Source organism: Topomyia yanbarensis, chromosome 3 (genome assembly GCF_030247195.1).
Source record: "Topomyia yanbarensis strain Yona2022 chromosome 3, ASM3024719v1, whole genome shotgun sequence".
Classification (NCBI taxonomy): Eukaryota; Metazoa; Arthropoda; class Insecta; order Diptera; family Culicidae; genus Topomyia; species Topomyia yanbarensis.
Genome location: NC_080672.1, coordinates 285284622 through 285304492, shown reverse-complemented (window position 1 = coordinate 285304492; position 19871 = coordinate 285284622). Strand labels below are relative to the sequence as shown.

At 35.3% G+C, this 19871-nt stretch overlaps 1 protein-coding gene across 18 annotated transcripts in view; it reads left to right on the top strand.

Moving 5' to 3' along the window:
- LOC131693064 (uncharacterized) overlaps positions 1-19871 on the top strand; it is a 94275-nt gene that overhangs the window by 9668 nt on the left and 64736 nt on the right. For 17 of the 18 annotated variants that reach the window (XM_058980543.1, XM_058980559.1, XM_058980556.1 and 14 more), the window contains exons 3-4: positions 9895-10008; positions 11322-11461. In XM_058980543.1, the coding sequence (XP_058836526.1) occupies positions 9895-10008; positions 11322-11461 (254 nt within the window). The remainder of the gene's footprint in view (positions 1-9894; positions 10009-11321; positions 11462-19871) is intronic. The other variant, XM_058980555.1, reaches the window with a different exon arrangement.

Genomic DNA, 19871 nt, shown 5'->3' with positions numbered 1-19871 from the left:
ACTCCTGAACCATTGGTTTTGGAGAATGGATTTTTTCGAAGAAGTTTCTAGATATAAATAGATGCATCTTTTGATATAATGGATTGAGTGATTAATCCTCTAAAAGTGAGATGGAAAATTTATTTCCCCAAATAATTTAGCTAGAAGCACGCTGTCTTCAGTAAAGTTCTAGAAAATATTATTGTGAAAAACTTTACTGAAGATACTAAAGCTCTATATAGTAACAGTAGCGAGATATGTAGGTTTGCTTGGGATAGAACCCTTAAAAACAGTTTTTCAAATATAATTTTTTACGATTACTTTTTATTATTAAAAGTGTCTTCTACAAAGTTGTTAAAAGCTATAAAATACACATTTTTTTATAACAACGGTGAATCTGTAGCTCTCGAAACAACAAAGTTATAGTCATTTTTTGAATATTTTTAGGTCAATTTGCACCTTAAGCAACTTCCTTAATCGCAAAAATTCGTAGAAAGAATTTTTTTCTTTCGATTAAATATAAAAACCTTCGTCTGACAGAGAGTGCTGGGTAGGTTACGTATAAAACCAATACTCCTGAAAGCATGGTGGATTGACTGAATGAAATAATTCAACACGATAATTCATAGATTTATATGCGTAACAGAATTTCCATCGATTTTATTTTGGATGGAGTAGTGTATGAAATTGAAGTCAATATACGCAATCTATCAATTCTTCAACGGATTGTATTACTTTACAAAATCATGTGGAAATGTGGTGCAATTTATTGTTGCATCGATTAACATTTTACCAATCCATATATCTAACTTATTTGGCGAATTGACTTGCGAAGGTGACTATAAGAATCATTCATTAAAAGAATGCACATATAGTGAAAAGTTTTGTTTTCGAAACATATTTCCAATGATACGAAGACATAAATAAGTGTTGGTGGACGTGGGTAAAGTTAATTCATAAAAAATGGCACATTTAAAAAAATATTTTACATACAGAGAGTGTTAGTATATTCATTCACTTTCCATATAATCACTGCACAATTGAACAATATTTCTTCAAATATCATAGCACAATACTGAAAATTGAGCGAGTGACAGAGAATCTCTGGAGGTATCTCGTTGAAAACTTGCTTTGTGGTGTACATCATAAATTAAAATATATTGGACCAATCGTTTTCAAGGTTTGCACAGTTCTTCTACGTATCTCCAGGTATTGATCGAAGCTTTTATTTTTTTCTTGATATTTGAATTTTTCGTAGCATTCTGCAGCTAAAAATGCAATTTTCGTTTAAAATATAATGAAACTTATTTTTGTGAACAAAGTTATGGTCTTTAATGATGTTATGATATGAAGGAGAACTATGCAAAATCAAACAATTTGGTTCAGTAGATGAGTTATGCTGTACATCGCATTTATTCGAGGTGTCTCCTAAAGATTCACTGTAACACACCCAATTTTCAATATTTTGCGGTGAACATTTAGGAAAATATTGCTTAAATGTTGCATTATTGACTGAATAGACTAACACTCTTGGTATCGCCAATTTTTTATTTGAGTGCGCTATTTTTTTCAACAATAATCCTACCCCCTTAAGCAAGAACTGATTTCATCAGTAGGTGTCGACTAACAGGTAAAATTTGACGAAGATCGTCGACCACGCCACCAAATATTCGATTGGTTCCTTTTATGGGTCATCGTGAATTCGTCCTATATAACAGTGTTGCATTCTTTCAGCATTTTGCTTACACCCGAATTTTGATTGATATTGTAAGTAACGTTTTCCGCAAGTGCAAGATTTAGTGGTTATTTCAGGGCAGAGCTGTTCGTCCATCATCCAGCAATGCTGATTTAACTTCGGATGAAGCGATCGCAAGTTCAATTTTCAATTTTATTTTCAATTTAATTTTCGACAAATTCATGCAATTCATCAGTATTATATTGTCATTCGCATAATAGATCTCTATCAAATAAATTATTGCCATTCCATTTATGTGCTGGTAAACATACATGCAACAAAATATTAGATTTTTGAAGTAATTGATAGATTCTGCATCAGAAAACCTCCCTCTCCTTCAGATTACGAAACCAACAACCATGTCCACCATCTTGGTGGATGAAATACTTATGCCAAATCATATATAATATATGTAGCTAAAAAAGTTCTTCAGTACACCTCCCCCCTCTCCCTTTCCTCGGCTTAGGTATTTCTCACCCTCCCATCGTGCACAAAGACCACCCCATGACCATCTCCTTAGTGGAATGAATACTTATGTCAAAATTGAATTCATCGCCAAAAATCACATTGCATGAATAGATAAGGATTACTTCAGAACCCTCTTCCCCCCTTTCGTGGTCCACTCCCATCAACCATTGGCAGTGGGAGAAATACAAATATGCGATGCGACCTATAAAGCATATTTTATTAGATAGTTGTTTAGTTAGTCTTCGAGTGCACGATGACTCGAAAAAGAAAAGATCTGGTTTAGTTTTTGGTTCTTTTTAAACTCTGGGTAGCTACCGAGTGTATCCTATGTTCCCTAAACAAAAGCAATTTGAACTCCACACAGCCGACCGTGGGAGTATTGCCTAAAAAGCTAATCTTATCTGCGTAATGGGCCGGATCACTATTTATTGAAACAGTATTTAGACGGAATTTGTTACTTCTTCTCTACGATATATTTATTGGCTTGAAAACTACCGAGTGATAACACATTATACAGGCAAAGATAGCGCGAGATGTTGTAAATCATGGAAAGTATTTATTATTTTCCATATCGGATTGTTTTTGGAATACAAGTATACGAGCGATAATAACGAACACTGAAGGGAAATATAAAAGATTGTTAACCTGATGCATGGGCTTGTTAGCAGTAACGGAGCTTGAAATTAGGTTCATAAAAACAGACGCAGCGAATTTTCAATACATATTGACCCGTGATCATCGATACTAGTCGGATTAGTTGTATTGGGGCTAATTTCCGATCAACTATTCATTTTTACGGCAATGTTTTCTCGACTAGATCTGTTCGCACCCTTTCATTCTGTTACTATCGGCAGAAGGCTGATAGCACCCAGTCGTCGCCGGTCTAAGGATCAAATGTCATCAATAGACTTAGACTCGCGTGGAGGCATGAGATAGGAAACTTGTGAGAATTTTGTTATCCCCCCATTTGACGACCGATAGACAGAAGATTGTATTTGATGAAGAAACTCGCAGAACTTATGAAAAAATCGCAAACGAAATAATTGTTGTTGATGAAACACAATTTATTATATCTCGATAACTACAAAATTTTCTAAATTTTGAATCTGCAAACAATATTCTCAATGTTGCGGAAAAGTTATGAGAAAATACAAATACTTTTGTTTTTGCGAACTAATTCATAACCACAGAAACCCGATCATAATCAAGATGTAAGGAATCATGACTTAGTTCGCGTTGTATAGCTGGACCGCAAACAATATTCCTAAATCAGTGAATAAATTCACTAGTCAGCATTTGGTTCATGAATAATTTCATAATGACAGCGGAAACGACAACTGAAATTAAAAATAAAATAAAGGTGTTAGTAGGTGATAGGGAAGATGTATTGAACACAACTATAAAACACATAGTTTTGGTTTTGTGTGTGTTTTGTAGTATAAACTCGTGCTTGTTTTAGATTTCAAGACGATTTATTCACGAAGTTAGAACTATATTGTTTTCCTTTTGCACACGGAAACTTAAACTCACTATTTTTAACTACGATGTTGTGTTGTTATTTTTATTCTTTACCGGCATTTGAGTATTAATAATGGTCCATTTTCCCTTGATTTTCGAAATCTATTGTATTGTATTGTCTTCGATTTGAAAAAGTTACATCGCACAGACTTAGACTAAACACTAACTTAATCCTATTTTTAATCTAAAAAAACGATTCTCTACTAATATCAAAACCAAACAAATGATAGACACTATTGAAGAGTTGACAGCAAACATCCAAAGGATTATTCTGGCCGTACTGCGTGCGATGTGTTGAGCGTCGGAAAAAATCAATTCTCCGGCAAGATCTTCCCGGAACGTTTAGGTTAAGTTTTGCTAGAAGCGCAGGAGAGTCTATGTTGTCCGTCAGAAGGTCGAAAATGAAAAGTCGTTGCAGAAAGATTCGTCTGTTTCGCAGCGTAGGGAGATTGATGAGGATATAGCGATCTTCATATGGAGGAAGCTGGAAACGGTTTTGCCAGGATAACCGACGAAGTGCAAACCTGATAAAGTTCTTCTGTACCCGTTCGATACGATTAATGTGTATGGTGTGATACGGAGCTCAAATAGTAACGCCATATTCTAGAATACTTCGTACCAGTGTAATGAATAGTTTTTTAGACAATACACATAATTGAAATCACGAGTGTTGCGTTTGATGAGCCCAAGTACAGCGTACGCTTTAGCTATAACGGAAGAGTAATGTGCGGTAAAGCGTAGCTTACAGTCGAGAATGACACCAAGGTCCTTGACGGATACAACTCATTCTACGGGAGCAGAACACATTGAGTATTCGAACTTAATTGGAGTATGTACTCGTGTAAAAGTGATTGTACTGTATTTTTGAATATTCACACTCATTCCGTTTCTATCGCTCCAGTCAATGATCCTATCGACGTCCATTTGCAATGCACAACAGTCTACCATAGTTGTAAATTTTCAGATCATCAGCATACATGACTTTAGAAGACGATAATTCACTGCAGAGGTCGTTCACAAAGAGCACAAATAGAAGAGGTCCGAGATGACTCCCTTGAGGAACGCCCGATGAAATGTGGAAAGGATCCGAGAGTGTAGTTTCGAGTCGCACCGAGGCGCTACGGTTCGCAAAATACGAGGAGATCCAATTAGTCAGCCAGTCCGGCAGTCCAGTCCGTCTTAGCTTTTCCACAGCAAGCTGACGAGGAACACGGTCGAAAGCTTTCGAGAAGTCGATGTACACCGCATCGATCTGTTGTCGTTTTTCCAATTTATTAATCAGCGACGACACGTAGCTCATCAGATTTGTAGTTGTCGAGCGCTTTTTTATAAAACCAGGCTGGTCCAAAGTGATGATGTGTTTTAACGCGGGGTAGATAACATCTAACAACATACTCTCGAAGAGTTTAGGGAGGCTGCTTAAGACTGAAATTCCTCTATAATTGGTGACATCATGTACGTTGCCTGTTTTGTGGATTGGAGTTATCAAAGCTTCTTTCCACTTCGTGGGGAAAACATTTTCAACGAGAGAGCGATTGAATAATAGAGATGCTGGTTGTGCCAAAGATGAAGAGCAATTCTTGATGAACGATGGTTGTAGCCCGTCGGACCCCGGGCCCTTGGAACTGTCAATCCCCCGAAGATTAATATGTACCTGATGTTCGGTGAATGATGTTGCAGGCAAATTCAGAGTGAACATTGGCAAACTACTCAAGTACGATTCAGACAAAGATGGTGAGTTATTACTTAGCACGTTTTGAAAGAATGTCGAGAATAGATTTGCTGACTCCGCTGGTGACGTTGATGTCCTGTCTCGATAGTTGACGCATTCCGGAATTCCACTGGAACACGTTTTGTTCCGCAGGTAAGACCAAAACTGCTTTGGGTTGCCTTCATGCTGCATTCAATTCGGGAAACCTATGAGCGAAAGTATGTATGCTGCATTCACGAGCTCGAATTGGCGTTCTAATTCCCGCACGGACGTTTTGTCGGTTTCGCCTCTTGTTCTAAAAAATCATTTTCGAGCCTTCCTGAGACGATTTCGAAGATTTCGTAACTCAGCATTCCACCAAGGTCGTTTGTTATCTGGGCGGCGCACAGTGGCTGGAGGCTGGCCAAAACCTCAAAAATTTATTTTTGGAATATTGATATTTTATATTTTTCCTAAATTTCTCATGTATTGAATGATGTATATTCAAAATTTTATGGACATTGGATAAGAACACGATTTTTAATATGAGTTTAAACGCAGCAAAGTCCGGACTTTTTAATGATTTTCATTGCCGAAACCACTATTGCTCTGTTCACTTCAAATGCATGCTGCTCTTTTCATTTTAGTCCGATTTTAGCACTACTAGTTTCATTGTATAGAGGAACAAAAGAACTTGGTTAGTTAATAAAATACATTTGGTAAATTTGCTTCGAACTATGACTTTTTAGTTTAAATAGGTTTGAGGTGGTCAGATCAAAAATACTTTTTTCACTAATGTATTCTGTACAAATTTCGGAATCATTTCGGAACGGTCACATAGTATACATTCTATGGTAAATAACCTCTACTTTTCGAATATCATGGTCTCGTTCTGCGCCTAGGTGCGCAAAAAGGTTTAAGGAGATTTTGAAGCTTGGTTGCTGATATGGAGGCGCATGGTGTTTTGTGTAAAATAGTTAGACAATCTACAGTAAACCAACACGTTATACAATGGATTTCAAGTAGTGTTCTTCATTTTTTATGATATTGCTGACATTGGTGAACAGTAACGGAAAATCTATCATGAAAACGGAATCATAATTATAAGAAAGGTTCAATGACACTGTATGGAAATATGCATTTAATATTTTACGACTTTTGACATCAAAAATGAGCTCAGCATCTCAAAATTAGCTTAAATTGTGATTTTCAGCCAAATTAAGTAATATTTGAGGTTTTGTCCGACTTTTGTTTAAAGACCCGCCACTGTGCGGCGCGTGCGTTTTGTCCTAGGCACAAGTTGTTGAAATATTGATTCCAGTTCGTGATAAAATCTATTCACAGATTCATCCAGAGTACCCTGCGTTAATATCTCAACCCAATTTATTTCATCATAATCGCATTGATTAAAATCGTAGAATAAATCAACATCGTCATTCACCGGTACTACACGAAATACAGCCTAACAGGCTAGTGCAACTAACGCTAAAGTCAGTTCCATTTGAGTAAAGCCATGTCAAGTGATCCTCGAATTTTTCGCAAAATCACCGATCTTCATGAGGTATATTTTATTGTATAGGGATTGTGGTGAATAGCTTTTGGTATAAATATTTCGTTAAAATTCCTTTTTTTCTTTACGATATTAACCCTTAAACTTTATTGCATCATACAATTGTAAATTTTATATCTCAAAAAGTACTGAAGATAATTCAATGAATTTTTGCACACTTATGGAATGATACTTGCACTGTGTTATAAAAATGTTTTTTTCTTTATAATTGTGTGAATAACGGTACTTTGTATCTATTTAAAATTTTCAATTGTATTTTTTCTTGTGTTCTTCACGCTAGAAATTCTCAAAACGAGTATCAAATTATGCGACAATCTTTCATCTTCAATAATCTGTATTGATAATTTTTCATTTTTGTTTCTATCGAGAGCTATGAAGGATTTTGTAACAGTGCGCTCTCTCAACGCACGGCCCACCTTGGTGCAGCCCGCGAGAACGTTCATATTGGCAACGTCGCGCGTCGCTACGTCAGAATGCGCATCGCGTGGGAAGTGCGCATCGCATGTCTAAAAGAAATCACATCTCTCTATTAGCGCAAAAGGGCAAACTTTTATATACGGATTATCAACGGTAATTTTTTTCCGGATATTTTGAGATGCATTAATTTTTTTTTGACCAAAGTCCACAACGAAAATTATAGTTGTTTAATATATTTTTTATTATTATAATTTAACGTTACTAACAATTAACATCTTTAAAAACACTTTTGTTAGTCAAAATACATCTACGTTATATCCAAATTCATTTTTAGTCTACAACATTAATATATGAAAATGGAAAATCTTATGCCAACAGCATTTTATTTCACTTTTTTCAACGAGTGATATTACCTTTAAACAACGATGTGTCTTTTGAAAAAAGTTTACATAAAATCTGTTGTTCAATCGCATCGATATTGGGGTTTTTATCACTATTGCTTCTGTTAATTCTATTAATTGGTGGTTCTCTAAGTTCTAGTAAGATATTATTTACTTTATCGAATTTCAATTAACGATTCTACGATCTTTATTTCAAAATCATCGTTACAGTTTTCCGCATGTACTTGTTGAGTCATCGAATATTCCAGTTCCATTACTTTGGCAAACACTATAAGAAGGAAAATTAAACGTGTAAATTTTGCTATATAGACATGGGATGTAAAATTGAAAATTTAACGAACATTGTGTTTTGTTCATGTTTATATTTATTTTCGTTGTTTTTTTTGCGCCCATTACGACATATGCTACACATGTGTTGACCAATATAAATTTATCACTCAATATAAATCACTCCACATGGATGCCACAAAAACAAAATACGACGAACATATTGATGAAATTTTTTAACATAATACATCATTCGTGTGATCGACATAGCATAAATCAATCGAATGTTTTTTTGAGCAAATATTGTATATCTTGAGATAATATAGCATTTCATCGAGTTCTCTCTATATTGGAAACACTCAAGTGCGATCGAAACAAAAACAAACGTCAAAACGTTTTCTCACTCGCACTGATGCAAATCAAATGAGCGCGTAATTTAACGCACGACCCGATGGCGCATGGCTGAAAAGTCGCAATGTGGATTTAAGAAAAGATTCGCAATATACCATGCTCCTCTCAGACAGAACCAACTGAAAATAAAACGTGGTGAAGTATATCAATTGCTCATCGGCTGGCAACATCCGAGCGCGCTTGTCCGAGTGACAGAAAATTAAATAACTCCTGAACAATATAATAACGCTAAAGAGCGTGCAAATTACTCAGAAAACATTCACTTTCAATTATCCATAAAGAAAAGCTTGTCTTTTTGCTTTAATCTCAGATATGCCAATTTTGAACATGAGATACGCTCCTTCAAAGCGATGCGCATTAGGACGTTGCGACGTGCGGCGTTGCCAATATGTACGTTCTCGCGGGTTGCATCAAGGTGGGCCGTGCGTTGAGAGAGCGCACTGTTACAAAATCCTCTATAACTCACGATAGGAACAAAAATGAAAAATTATCAATACAGATTATTAAAGGTGAAAGATTGCCGCATAATTTTACATACGTTTTAAAAATTTCTAGCGTGAAGAACATAAGAAAAAATGCAATTGAAAATTTTAAATAGATGCAATGTACCGTTATTCACACAATTATAAAGTAAAAACATTTTTATAATATAGTGCAAGTATCATTCCATAAGTGTGCAAAAATTCATTGAATTGTCTTCAGTACTTTTTGAGATATGAAATTTACAATTTTATGATGCAATAAAGTTTAAGGGTTAATAACGTAAAGAAAAAAAGGAATTTTAACGAAATATTTATACCAAAAGTTATTCACCACAATCCCTATACAATAAAATATACCTCATGAAGATCGGTGATTTTTCGAAAAAATCGAGGATCACTTGACATGGCTTTACTCATTTATAATTTGGCCGCTTCATCAAATCAAATCATTTACCGAACATTTCTCGTTAACATTTTAAGCTTCGTGTTAGATAAGCATTGTTTTTTGAGTTCATTTCATGATATTTCCTGCTTGGCACCGGGAAAATATCAACTAGTGCTAAAATGTAATGTGTGAAGTGCGTCGAGTATCGAATCACAAACACTGGAGTGGGCACCATTATATATAACGAAGTTCCATAATTTCACTTGATAAAATTCACTTATGGCTTCTTCCGAACCGTTAATTGCACTGTTCTCCTTCACTGACTTTCAACTGAGCGCAATAACTGCCGGTGCAATGCGCAATTTAACAGCCATCTGTTAGGAAAGATGTTTGACGAGATAAAAGAAGCTGAAATAATAGTAAACCAATCCAACGATACTTCCGTTTCAACCGGCATATGGAAAGAGATGGTCGAAAATAGTGCATTATTCGATTATACTGCGGCAGTGTAACTTTATGATTTCCTTTTTAATAATCGACAGTTTGTCTTTTTTTTCAATTTTCCAAACAGGTTGTTGCGATGTTGTGTTAGATCAGGAAACGTTTGCCAATGCGTCCATCAATGTTCCCAGCCAGCATAGTTTGTTTCGGAAACGAGTTATAGGTCCGGTGGAAGAACATATAAGTAGGTGCACATTTACTATTTTGCTATCGAGTGGTTGCTGTATGGTGGCTTTCACTAACGGGTACCACTTTAGCCAGAATCGCAAGTCCCTCCCATCATCTGAGTTGCGTCCAATCTCTATATTAGACTAACTTTTCATGTACAGAAACTGCTTAGCCACCCACTGATGCAAACAATCGCTTTTATTAATAAGCTACAAATAACAATACCTGCCAATTATACGAATAATAACGATAGTCGCGCAACCTGCTAGTACGGATTGTAACCTTGTAAAATGGAAAGTTAATTAATTCATATGGCTAAACAAGCTTTTCCTTAGCTCCCCTTACTTTATCGTAAATTGTGGTCTACCAACTATGTCTGGTTTGGTGATGTTCTAAGATGTCACTAAGTATCAATTACCAGCTTGGAAAAGAACATTGGAATTTAATAGATTCAAATTTGTAACGTGCATATCTTTCTGAGGAAACCTTTCGATAAATCACCCCCTAAGAATGGTTGGATACAAAATCGCACAATCGTTGCACTACCGTTGAAAGACGTCCAAACAACTTTCTTTGTTGAACTTGCGTTGAACGATTTTGAGACCATTTTTTGGGCTCCTCAGTGGGCATGAACTAAACAGAGCCAGAATTTTGATAAAATCCACTCAAAATTTCGGTAGTGATATAATTCTAGTTGCGAACGTACGAAGAATAAATTAAAAGAATGTCGGTATCATATATTGATATTGTAGGAATAGTCGTATTATGAATAAGCTAATATAACATAAATTCAACATATCGCTTGCGTGTCGTGCAATAGTGATAAACAAAACTGAGAACAAATTCATCTATGCGTCACACACCTCTCTGCATTGATTTTACAGGAATCGATAAAGATTTACTCGTGCAAAAAAAAAATCTACTACATATTGAAATAATCGGCAACGAATCCCACGTCGCGTTACTAGCTGTAAAGCATTAAAATGACGGCGGTGTAACGAACAAAAAAACAACGTGTCAGCATCACGTCATTCAAAATGGAAAAGGATGAAGTTTCATGCATGTAATCTTTTGTGTGCATCCCATGAACCGATTCAATTGTCGCCCTACTTTCGGCCTGACTGCTCGTAATGATAAATGCATCGTTTTGTGCAATTTTACATTATATCCTCTATACCTTACAATAAAATACTAACTTTATCTTCAAGAGTTCTACTGAATCAGCTAACATAGCTAATATTTATTTGTATAAACTGTGTGGTTTGAAACCCGAACTATACATCATAGCATCCATAAATAATCTATTAATATAAAACTATTTCACACCAGGTATACGCCAGGAACGACCACCGCACCTTCGGCCAGAAACGGTACACCCAGCCATGCGAGAACGCGGTCGCGCCATTCCACAAGCGGGATCGATCCACAGCGAACGGCCATCGTCGCAGCCAAGGATAGTTGAAGGCAGGGTAAGCAAATTGAGCTCGTCAACATTAATAATTTAATTGATAAATGATTCACCCAGCCTAGCACACTGTGTCGCTTCTTTGCACAAAACGGAAACTCATTTTGAAAACCAACTTCAACATCACCTATTAAGTTGCATAGTGAACTTCTTTGAAAATCAGTAGCAATTCTTTGGCACAGTATTCCTAGAAAGTATAGTATAGTAATAATTGCTTCAATGATATGATGGTCTTGGGCACACTTTTGGTGGAGGTGAATTGAAAACAACAAATCCATATCAACATTTGAATAGGGCTAATAAGATTCGTAAACAAACTTTTGTTTTGCTGATTTCTCTTAATTTGTTATCATTTCAACACAGAAAACATTTGAAATTGATTCTACCAAGGGCAAAGATGTTGATTCATGTGTATTTTTCATAAAACTCAACTCTGTAGCGGAAAAATGAGCGAAATAAGTTTGTTTACAAAAGTCTCATTAGCCCTTTTGAAGAATTACTATTGAAATCAAAACTAACAATGATAAAGTTAGACAACTTACGTACAACAGCAAAAACAATAGTTTGTGTTATTCTTTCATATTCCAGTATTCGCTTATGAAAGCTAATGTAAATTCACATTTATTAGTTACACATGCCCGGCCCGAACCGTGGTTTCGACTTAAATCTCGACGCCTATCGATGGGGCGGGTCCAGTCATGAAAAATTGCAAATTTGTTATCTTTTTATCCAACGACTCCTTTTCTTTTAAAATGTAATTATTTATAGAGTTATAGTCTATTTTCATGCAGTATTCCTATTATCTACCTATTCATTTAAAGCCGTTGGTGAGAGCAGTGTATATCATCTATGTTGAACACATTGACTCAAACGGTAGGGTGAAAATTCGGGCACTCGATCCGAGTACACTGAAACCTCCATTTATAAACAATTTTGTTTGCGTAATATTCTATTTTCTATTTTACGAACTATTCTATTCTATTCTAACCCTTACACAGCCAGTATTGAAAAGCAACCTGGAAAACACTGCAGTTATTCTTCAGTGTTTTTCTTGTCAACATTAATATTGGAAGCATATTATGTGTAATATGTCGCAAATATTAAAACGGTCAGGCCTACTGTGCAGAGTTTTGTTTGAAGATGTTTCAAAATTAGACGGCAATCAAATTATTCATTTAATGAATAATCTAATTATTTTTTTATAATTAATAGATTTATTTAGGCCCAAATGCGGTAGCTCGACGAGGCCGATTGTTTGTTTTTTTTTTACAATAAATTTAAAAAAACAGCTATGTTAAATTTTTGGTCTCGTTCAGGCGCAGCTTTCTGCTGCGTGTTGAGATCCTTTTTCTAGGGGGCGAAATATTGCCAGTGTTGTCCACTGCAGGTTGAGGTTCATTTCGTTTGTCTTCTTTCGCGTTATCGTTCACGTCCATGTCCTCATCCGTACTACTTTCCTGCTGCTCGCAGTCGGATGTTCCAGTTTGTGTTTTACTCTTAAGGGTCGTTTTAGTATGTTCGTTATCGGCATTCGTTTCGTTGTTGTTGTTGCTGGTTGTTGGTGCTTGATCCATAGATGTTGGTTTTGCAGCTGTTAGTGGTTTGGCGTAAGATGGTTGTGTGCTGATTTCAGTTGGATTTGAGTTTTCCTTAACAGTTTCTACGTAAGGTTTTCCGAGGTGCAGCTTCTTCGTTCAGAACTGGCACGTAGGAATTTGCCCTGGGTACGTGATGTCTGTTGAATGAGAGCATCGTCCCTTCCTAACACTGTGAAGCTTATGTAAGAGAGAATTGGCTTTGTCACACGCATTCTCACCACACGAACACCGTTAGGGATGCCCGGGAAAAATTCCTCCATGTATCATGTGCAACAGAGTCTACTTCTCCGTATTTTTGCAAGCATTTTTTAATCGCGCTGTCAGGGGTACGCGTAGCCAAATCATGGACACGAACTTCTACAGTGCCGTTCTCGATGTATACGGGAATGCTATATTTAACATTGCCGCATTCGGCGGTGTGCTGCATGTTGTTTCGCGAGGCGAATGACTCAGCTTGGTTAATGTTCTTGAACGAAATCAGCACGCAATGTTTGATATGATGCATTTGTAGGGTTTTCACTTCAGCCAGATTGAGTTCCATCTACACTTTTAATAACTGTTGCACTTCCCGAATGGCTGGTCTTACGGGGCATTTTGAAAAATCAACAGCAACACAGTTCGGCCGCATCTGGGTTGCTTTTTGCTGGGCACCGTCACTCATCACTAAATCGCACAGTAGGTATAGGCTATTGTTATATGGACTGCTTGTGTGATAGGCACCCATTGATTTTTAGGTAGAATTGACTGTTTCACTTGCGCGGGACGATTTTTTGCTTCTGCTCAGGGCGAGATGTGAAGACAAACTGAATAATCTAATTAACGAATCCTTTTGAATATTGAAGGAGGAAGAAACGAGAACAACCGTACCGACCGTTTCAGATTAAAGGGGATATGATAAATCGTTGGGAGTGACTTGGCTAAGAAGGTTAATGTCACTTCTTTGGGATGGGATTTTCTATTTTTCGAACTAAATTCGAAATAACGAACTCGAGTGGATAACGGAAATCAATGTTTCAGGCCATTTTGAAATCCAAATTAGCGAATTTCTCTATAATCTCAGCAATATGGGTTTTTTCTGGAATGGATTTGACAAAATACAATTGAAAAATGCCTAGATTAGTGGAAACTCCAAATTTGAGAACACTTGATTCCTCTTTGAAAACATGTTTAAAAGAGCATGTAGGAGAATGACCTATTTTTTCTCTGTTTCTATTATGACCCATTTGGAGCCTTTGGTTAGAACAGTGTCTGTCATCTTTGCTCAACGCATTGCCTCAAATGGTAGTGCGATAATTGGGGCAAACGATTCGAAATTTCTCTGCGCTCAAATAGAAACTTTCATTATTCTTAAGCCATTTTTGTTATTATATTGGAGCACAGCAAAGACGCTGCGTTAATGAAATTAATAATTAATGAAATAGTGGGGGCACCAGCCTTAATAGGAACAAAATAGGCTCTTTACCCTATTCAATGTTTTAAATAGGTTGCGGTATTGATTAGATTGTTGTGATTAGATATTGTTATTTTTGTTATCAAATATTATACATCTCTCACCTGACTTGTTTATACTAACTTCCCAAAAATTCGATCAATTATTCGAAAGCTATATGTTGTTATATTTGAAGAACTTCAAATGTGGGATCCATGATTGCTACTTATACTGCAGTGGTTCGTTCCAGTACCAGGAGCAGCTGGCAGTACTCCGGAGAATATCGTTCCTGTACTCTCTTCTTCTTTTTTCATCTTCTGCTTAGCAAACCGGAGTAAAGTTTACTTCCGTGTACTGGAACAAACCTAATTACAGTTAAGTTTCTGTACGATGAAGTGTTATTTTTCGACAAAATATTTTTGTTAATTTCCTTTTTTGCTTCAGTTGTTGTGGCGTGATTAATATTGTGATGTTCAGTGATGTGTATGAATCATGGCGAAGGGAATCAAATCTCAACAAATTTGTGGAATCAAGTGAACCCGTAGCATCTATTTCAGCATACTTTAGTAAAAATATAGTTGAACGAAAAAATCAGCTCAGTAATAACGCGTTAATATACTTTACATTCTTCTGGAATGCTATATGTAAAAATATAGTATGTAGTGAGAAATTTTAGAAAATTCTATAAAAGTTCGAAAGTTTCGTAAAATCTTCTTCAGTTCACTTTTCATATTATGCATTTTATTTATTTTTGCAGCTCAAATATTTGATTTACTTTCTTCATTTTATTAATCTGGTTGTTTTTTCGGTCATTCATTTTATTCATTTCAACTAGAATATTAAGTAGACGCAATTTAATTTATTCTATTTTTTATAACTGATTTAATTTTTCATTTTAATCATTTTATGTGTATTTGTATTTGTTTTATTGATTTCATTAACCTCTGCATGTCCGTGTTGTTTATGACCAACAACGTTTTCAAACAGCTATAACTTTTGGGTTAGGCCAGATTTTTCAAAAACCATGTAAAGCTAATTACTGTGGCTATTAGGGGAGAGTGGGTACACTTGATCTCACTTTTGTTTTTTTCTCATAACTTTTCCATGAAATAAAAATTTAAATTGAAAAACTCGCCATTTTGTAGTCAATTTGAATTGAAAGAGCTATGAATAGTATGTAAATCCGAACACTATGCCCTGTCAGTAATATAAACAATTTTGAAAATCATGTCAAAACGAGGTTTTTGTAAAAATGTGTGGTAACTTGATCCCCTGCCTACTAGGGCTAATGAAACAAAGCACACTATGACTAATAGACATGAATGTTCAGCTAATCACCTGTCTTGACAAATTAATTCATTAGACTATCTTTTTAGATGCACGACAAACTTTAATCACAGTAGAAAGTCAAGACAAGCATTTGCGGTAAATTAGTGCTGTTTAACTGGCTTCTCCAAACTTCAGTAACTTATACCATAATTTGTTCACGGAAAAAACATTTTTGATCAATTAATAGTACCAGGTACTTTATGAAAATTATGCTTTGCTATTTCTACACATTTTGAAAGTGTTTGAGAGAGCGAATGGTAGGGATCAAGTGTACCCAGTGTTACAGGGATCAAAGATACCTATTGTATGAGGTGAACAAAATTTATTTTTTTGTATATGTTGTGAAACTTTTTATTCGAAAAACGTTTTTTTTTAGACAAAAGTCCTTAGAAAGTAATCGTACTTGAAAATATTCATGTATAATTAGTTCGCCGATAGCAGACAACCGTTTAAAAAAAAATTGTAAAAAGATCATCGAGATGTATATCAACACATATTTTCTAAAATATTGGACAACTTTTCCAAACCAAATGATATACGTTATATTTGTTTTTTAAATATCATAAACGACCAAATATTTCATTTTCTGTTTGTATTGTGTCAAATTTTGATGTATAGATTATGAGATATGGCCAGGGAATCAAATATCCCCAAGGATCAAGTGTGCTCACTCTCCCCTACCTTTTATTTGAACGTTTGCTGCTACCAGAATCATCCGCAGAACTGAAGTTATTGCAATTGTTCTGGTTGAATTCCACTGGAGCAGTGCATTTTCAGTTATCGGTGAAAAACAATATTTTGATATATCTTGGTTGTCTTAAAATATTTTTGAAAATTGATATATTTTATCAACTTAGACTGTCTTTTACTACCCTTATCGCTCAATTGAACTATTGAAAATTTTGCAGAAGATGAGTACTGATGAGTTTAGCAGCTTCTAGCACGGCTAGAGAAATATCAATCTTCATTAAAATAGGTTTTCCGCAAATTATTTTTTTGTTTTATTCCTATTGTTCATTTCTTTCATTTTATCCATTTCATTTATTTTACTCATTCTATTTTATTTTTTATTTTTTTCCAGTTAATATATTTTATTCAGTTTCGTCATTTTATTAACTTTATTAATCTTGAGTCATTCTTCTCATTCCTTTCATTTCATTTCATTGTTAGTTTGAAACAATTTAATTTTTTCTAATAATTTATACCTTTATTCAATATTGTTTAATTCTTATTTGAGCTGAACCTGTTTGATTAATTTATTTTGTTAATTTTATTTATATTAATCATTCTTCCCGTTTCGTGAATTTGACAACGTTTTTAAATTTTTTGTTCCATAAATTTTCGAATTTTATTTATTCTAATGATTTTAGGTAATTTATTCAGTTTATAGAGGTATTATTCGTGCATGACTCAAAACTGTGTTCATCTCAACTCTAATTGGGTGCCAATTTCACGTGAGCTATGCAAACTAATGATTCATCTAACAGTGATATGTAATTCTCATCTTACTGTTAGGTGGACTAAATCGGTTTTTAAGTTATAGTTAGTAGTGTAACAATTTCTAATTTTTATTAGCACCTTTATTCATTCCACCCACTTGAACAAATTAGTTAGAGTAGTGTCCGATATATCTGTTCAACGCATTAGCTTAAATGGTAGGATGAATAAGGCTGCGTTGTACTCGACTTTTCACTTCGCTCAAACGTATCTATGCTACATTTTCCAAGCCAGATTTTTCATTGTACACTCACTAGGAAGTGGCGCAGTGATCGATGCAATGCAGTTGGAGTGCAGCTCGTCGCTGTTGTTCTATCGTATGACAACCCATTTTGGGGTAAACTGAGTTAGATATGCCATATCACTTGTCTACAAAATCTCTACAAAGTGGCGTTTTCAGACTTTTGACATACTGCTTAATTACTGAGATATAGCGAGAAACGTGCTGAGAAGTTTTTAATTTTTTGCTTCAAATGACAGTGTATAGGGATTGGCTCAAGTTTTCTTGATGTGTAAGATATTTTTATGTGTAAAACTATCTGAGAAACATAATGGCATAATCATTTTTAAAATAAAAATTCACAAATGGCGAGAAAAATGCTGTTTAAGTTTTAAACTGGAAATATTGCATATTTGGCAATACTGTAACAAAAATATCTATTTTTTCTAGATTCCCTGATTTCCTTCAAAATGCATCTCACCGATTGTTTATAGACCAAAAGAAGCCAAAGATATGAATAAAAGTTAATAATTGATTATTTTTTTCTATGGAAAATTTAACACACCATACAAATTTTGTCATGAATACACACCTATGACACGTGTGATTGCGACTTTTGTTTACGTTTATAGTAAAAACTCGCAGCATAGTCAACTGATCTTCATAATATTTAAGAGATTAGTACAGAATAGATAGAAGCATCAATTGTCTTCTTTGAATTGTTTATACCATTTATAAGTTTCAAGATATTCAATCTCAAACTATAAAAAATCGTTTTTCTCGAAATGTGTTAAATGGTGCTTGTCACAAGATAGCACAACAGCGACCAGCTGTCAAACACGTGTAGCAAGCAGTTGTGTAGATGGCAATAATGCAACGTCTGTTATCTGTGATTACACTAAGATTCCTTCAACCAATACCTGATTTGGCACAAAAATCCCATCAAACAATTCATCTGATCTTTGATGTAGAATGATCCCTTACAGCCAACTTCACTAATTCATTCTCTAATCGGAAACACCGATACCCTCCCCGCAGAGTGCAAGTACATCTTATTCTGCACATAGAGGGTTAGAATAAGCAGGTAGTTAGGTTAAGTTTGACCGAGATTGACATTCATCTGTTCAACCTACCGCTGTGTGTATACCGGACGTATGCATCGAAGTTCAAAGATTTGACCACTGGCGCCTCGAACACAACGAATGCAAACAATCTTGTGTCTGTTGATGAAACTATGTTTTATTGTTTATTATTGTTTTATTTGGGAGCAGGGAAAAGCCCGCTGGAGCTGAAATCCTTTCAATCTCGCTCTCCAGCAGGCATAAAACCTCCTCATCTTTTGTACCAACAGATTACAAACATCCAAATGATACATATAAACGATTCACTATAACTAATACTACGAGTACAATATTTACGCTTACAAACTAACACTGAGATTATTATCGATATGACAGGGTATTATGGAACAATCGCTTTACAACATCTCGGGACAAGTGAAAATCAAAGACATTAGAACAACGATTGAATAGACGACACATACTAGCAAATGGCTCATTATACCCGTAATTGGTCCTGGCATAAGGTATTCTTAAAAAGGGATGAAATCGAAGACTACGAGGTTGAATATTGAAATCCACATATTGTAGGAGATTATGTGAAGCACATCTATTTTGATATTGTATGAGCAGCATTCATTCGATACCAAAATAGCTTACAAGTAAAATCACGACTGGCTAGTGAAGACACAACATGCTAGACTCCGGTATTGCTCAGTTTAAGGTAGTTTATTTCATTAGTTGGTTTCAGATGTTGAGGTGATAATACCCCACACTTGTGAGCAGGGTAATCATACTCGAACACTATAATAAGGGACCATTCATAAATTACGTAACGCAAAAATTGCCCAAAATTGACCCCCCTCCCCCTATGTAACAAATTGTCACAAATTTTTCCATCCCCCCTCCCCTGTTACGTAACAAATCCCAAGAAAAAATTTTTTTTCTTCGATGAAAACATGTTACGTAACGATCTAGTTAACACCCCCTCCCCCCTATGTCACAACTTGTCGTACCCCCTCCCCCCCCTAAAAGCGTTACGTAATTTATGAATGGTCCCTAAGTGATTCATATTTCTTTATCATTATAAAATAAGATAGTCCCACTTACAATTCTATTACATAGTTTTATTTGTAATATGTGTATCTGATCCAAGTAAACAAATAATACACATGTACAAAATAAAATCTAATATGAGATTTATTCTACATTTGGTAATCAAACCAAAAAGAACTAGCAAAATCGTCTTAGAGCAGCTGTGGCTGCTCGTTCAGTCAGCCATT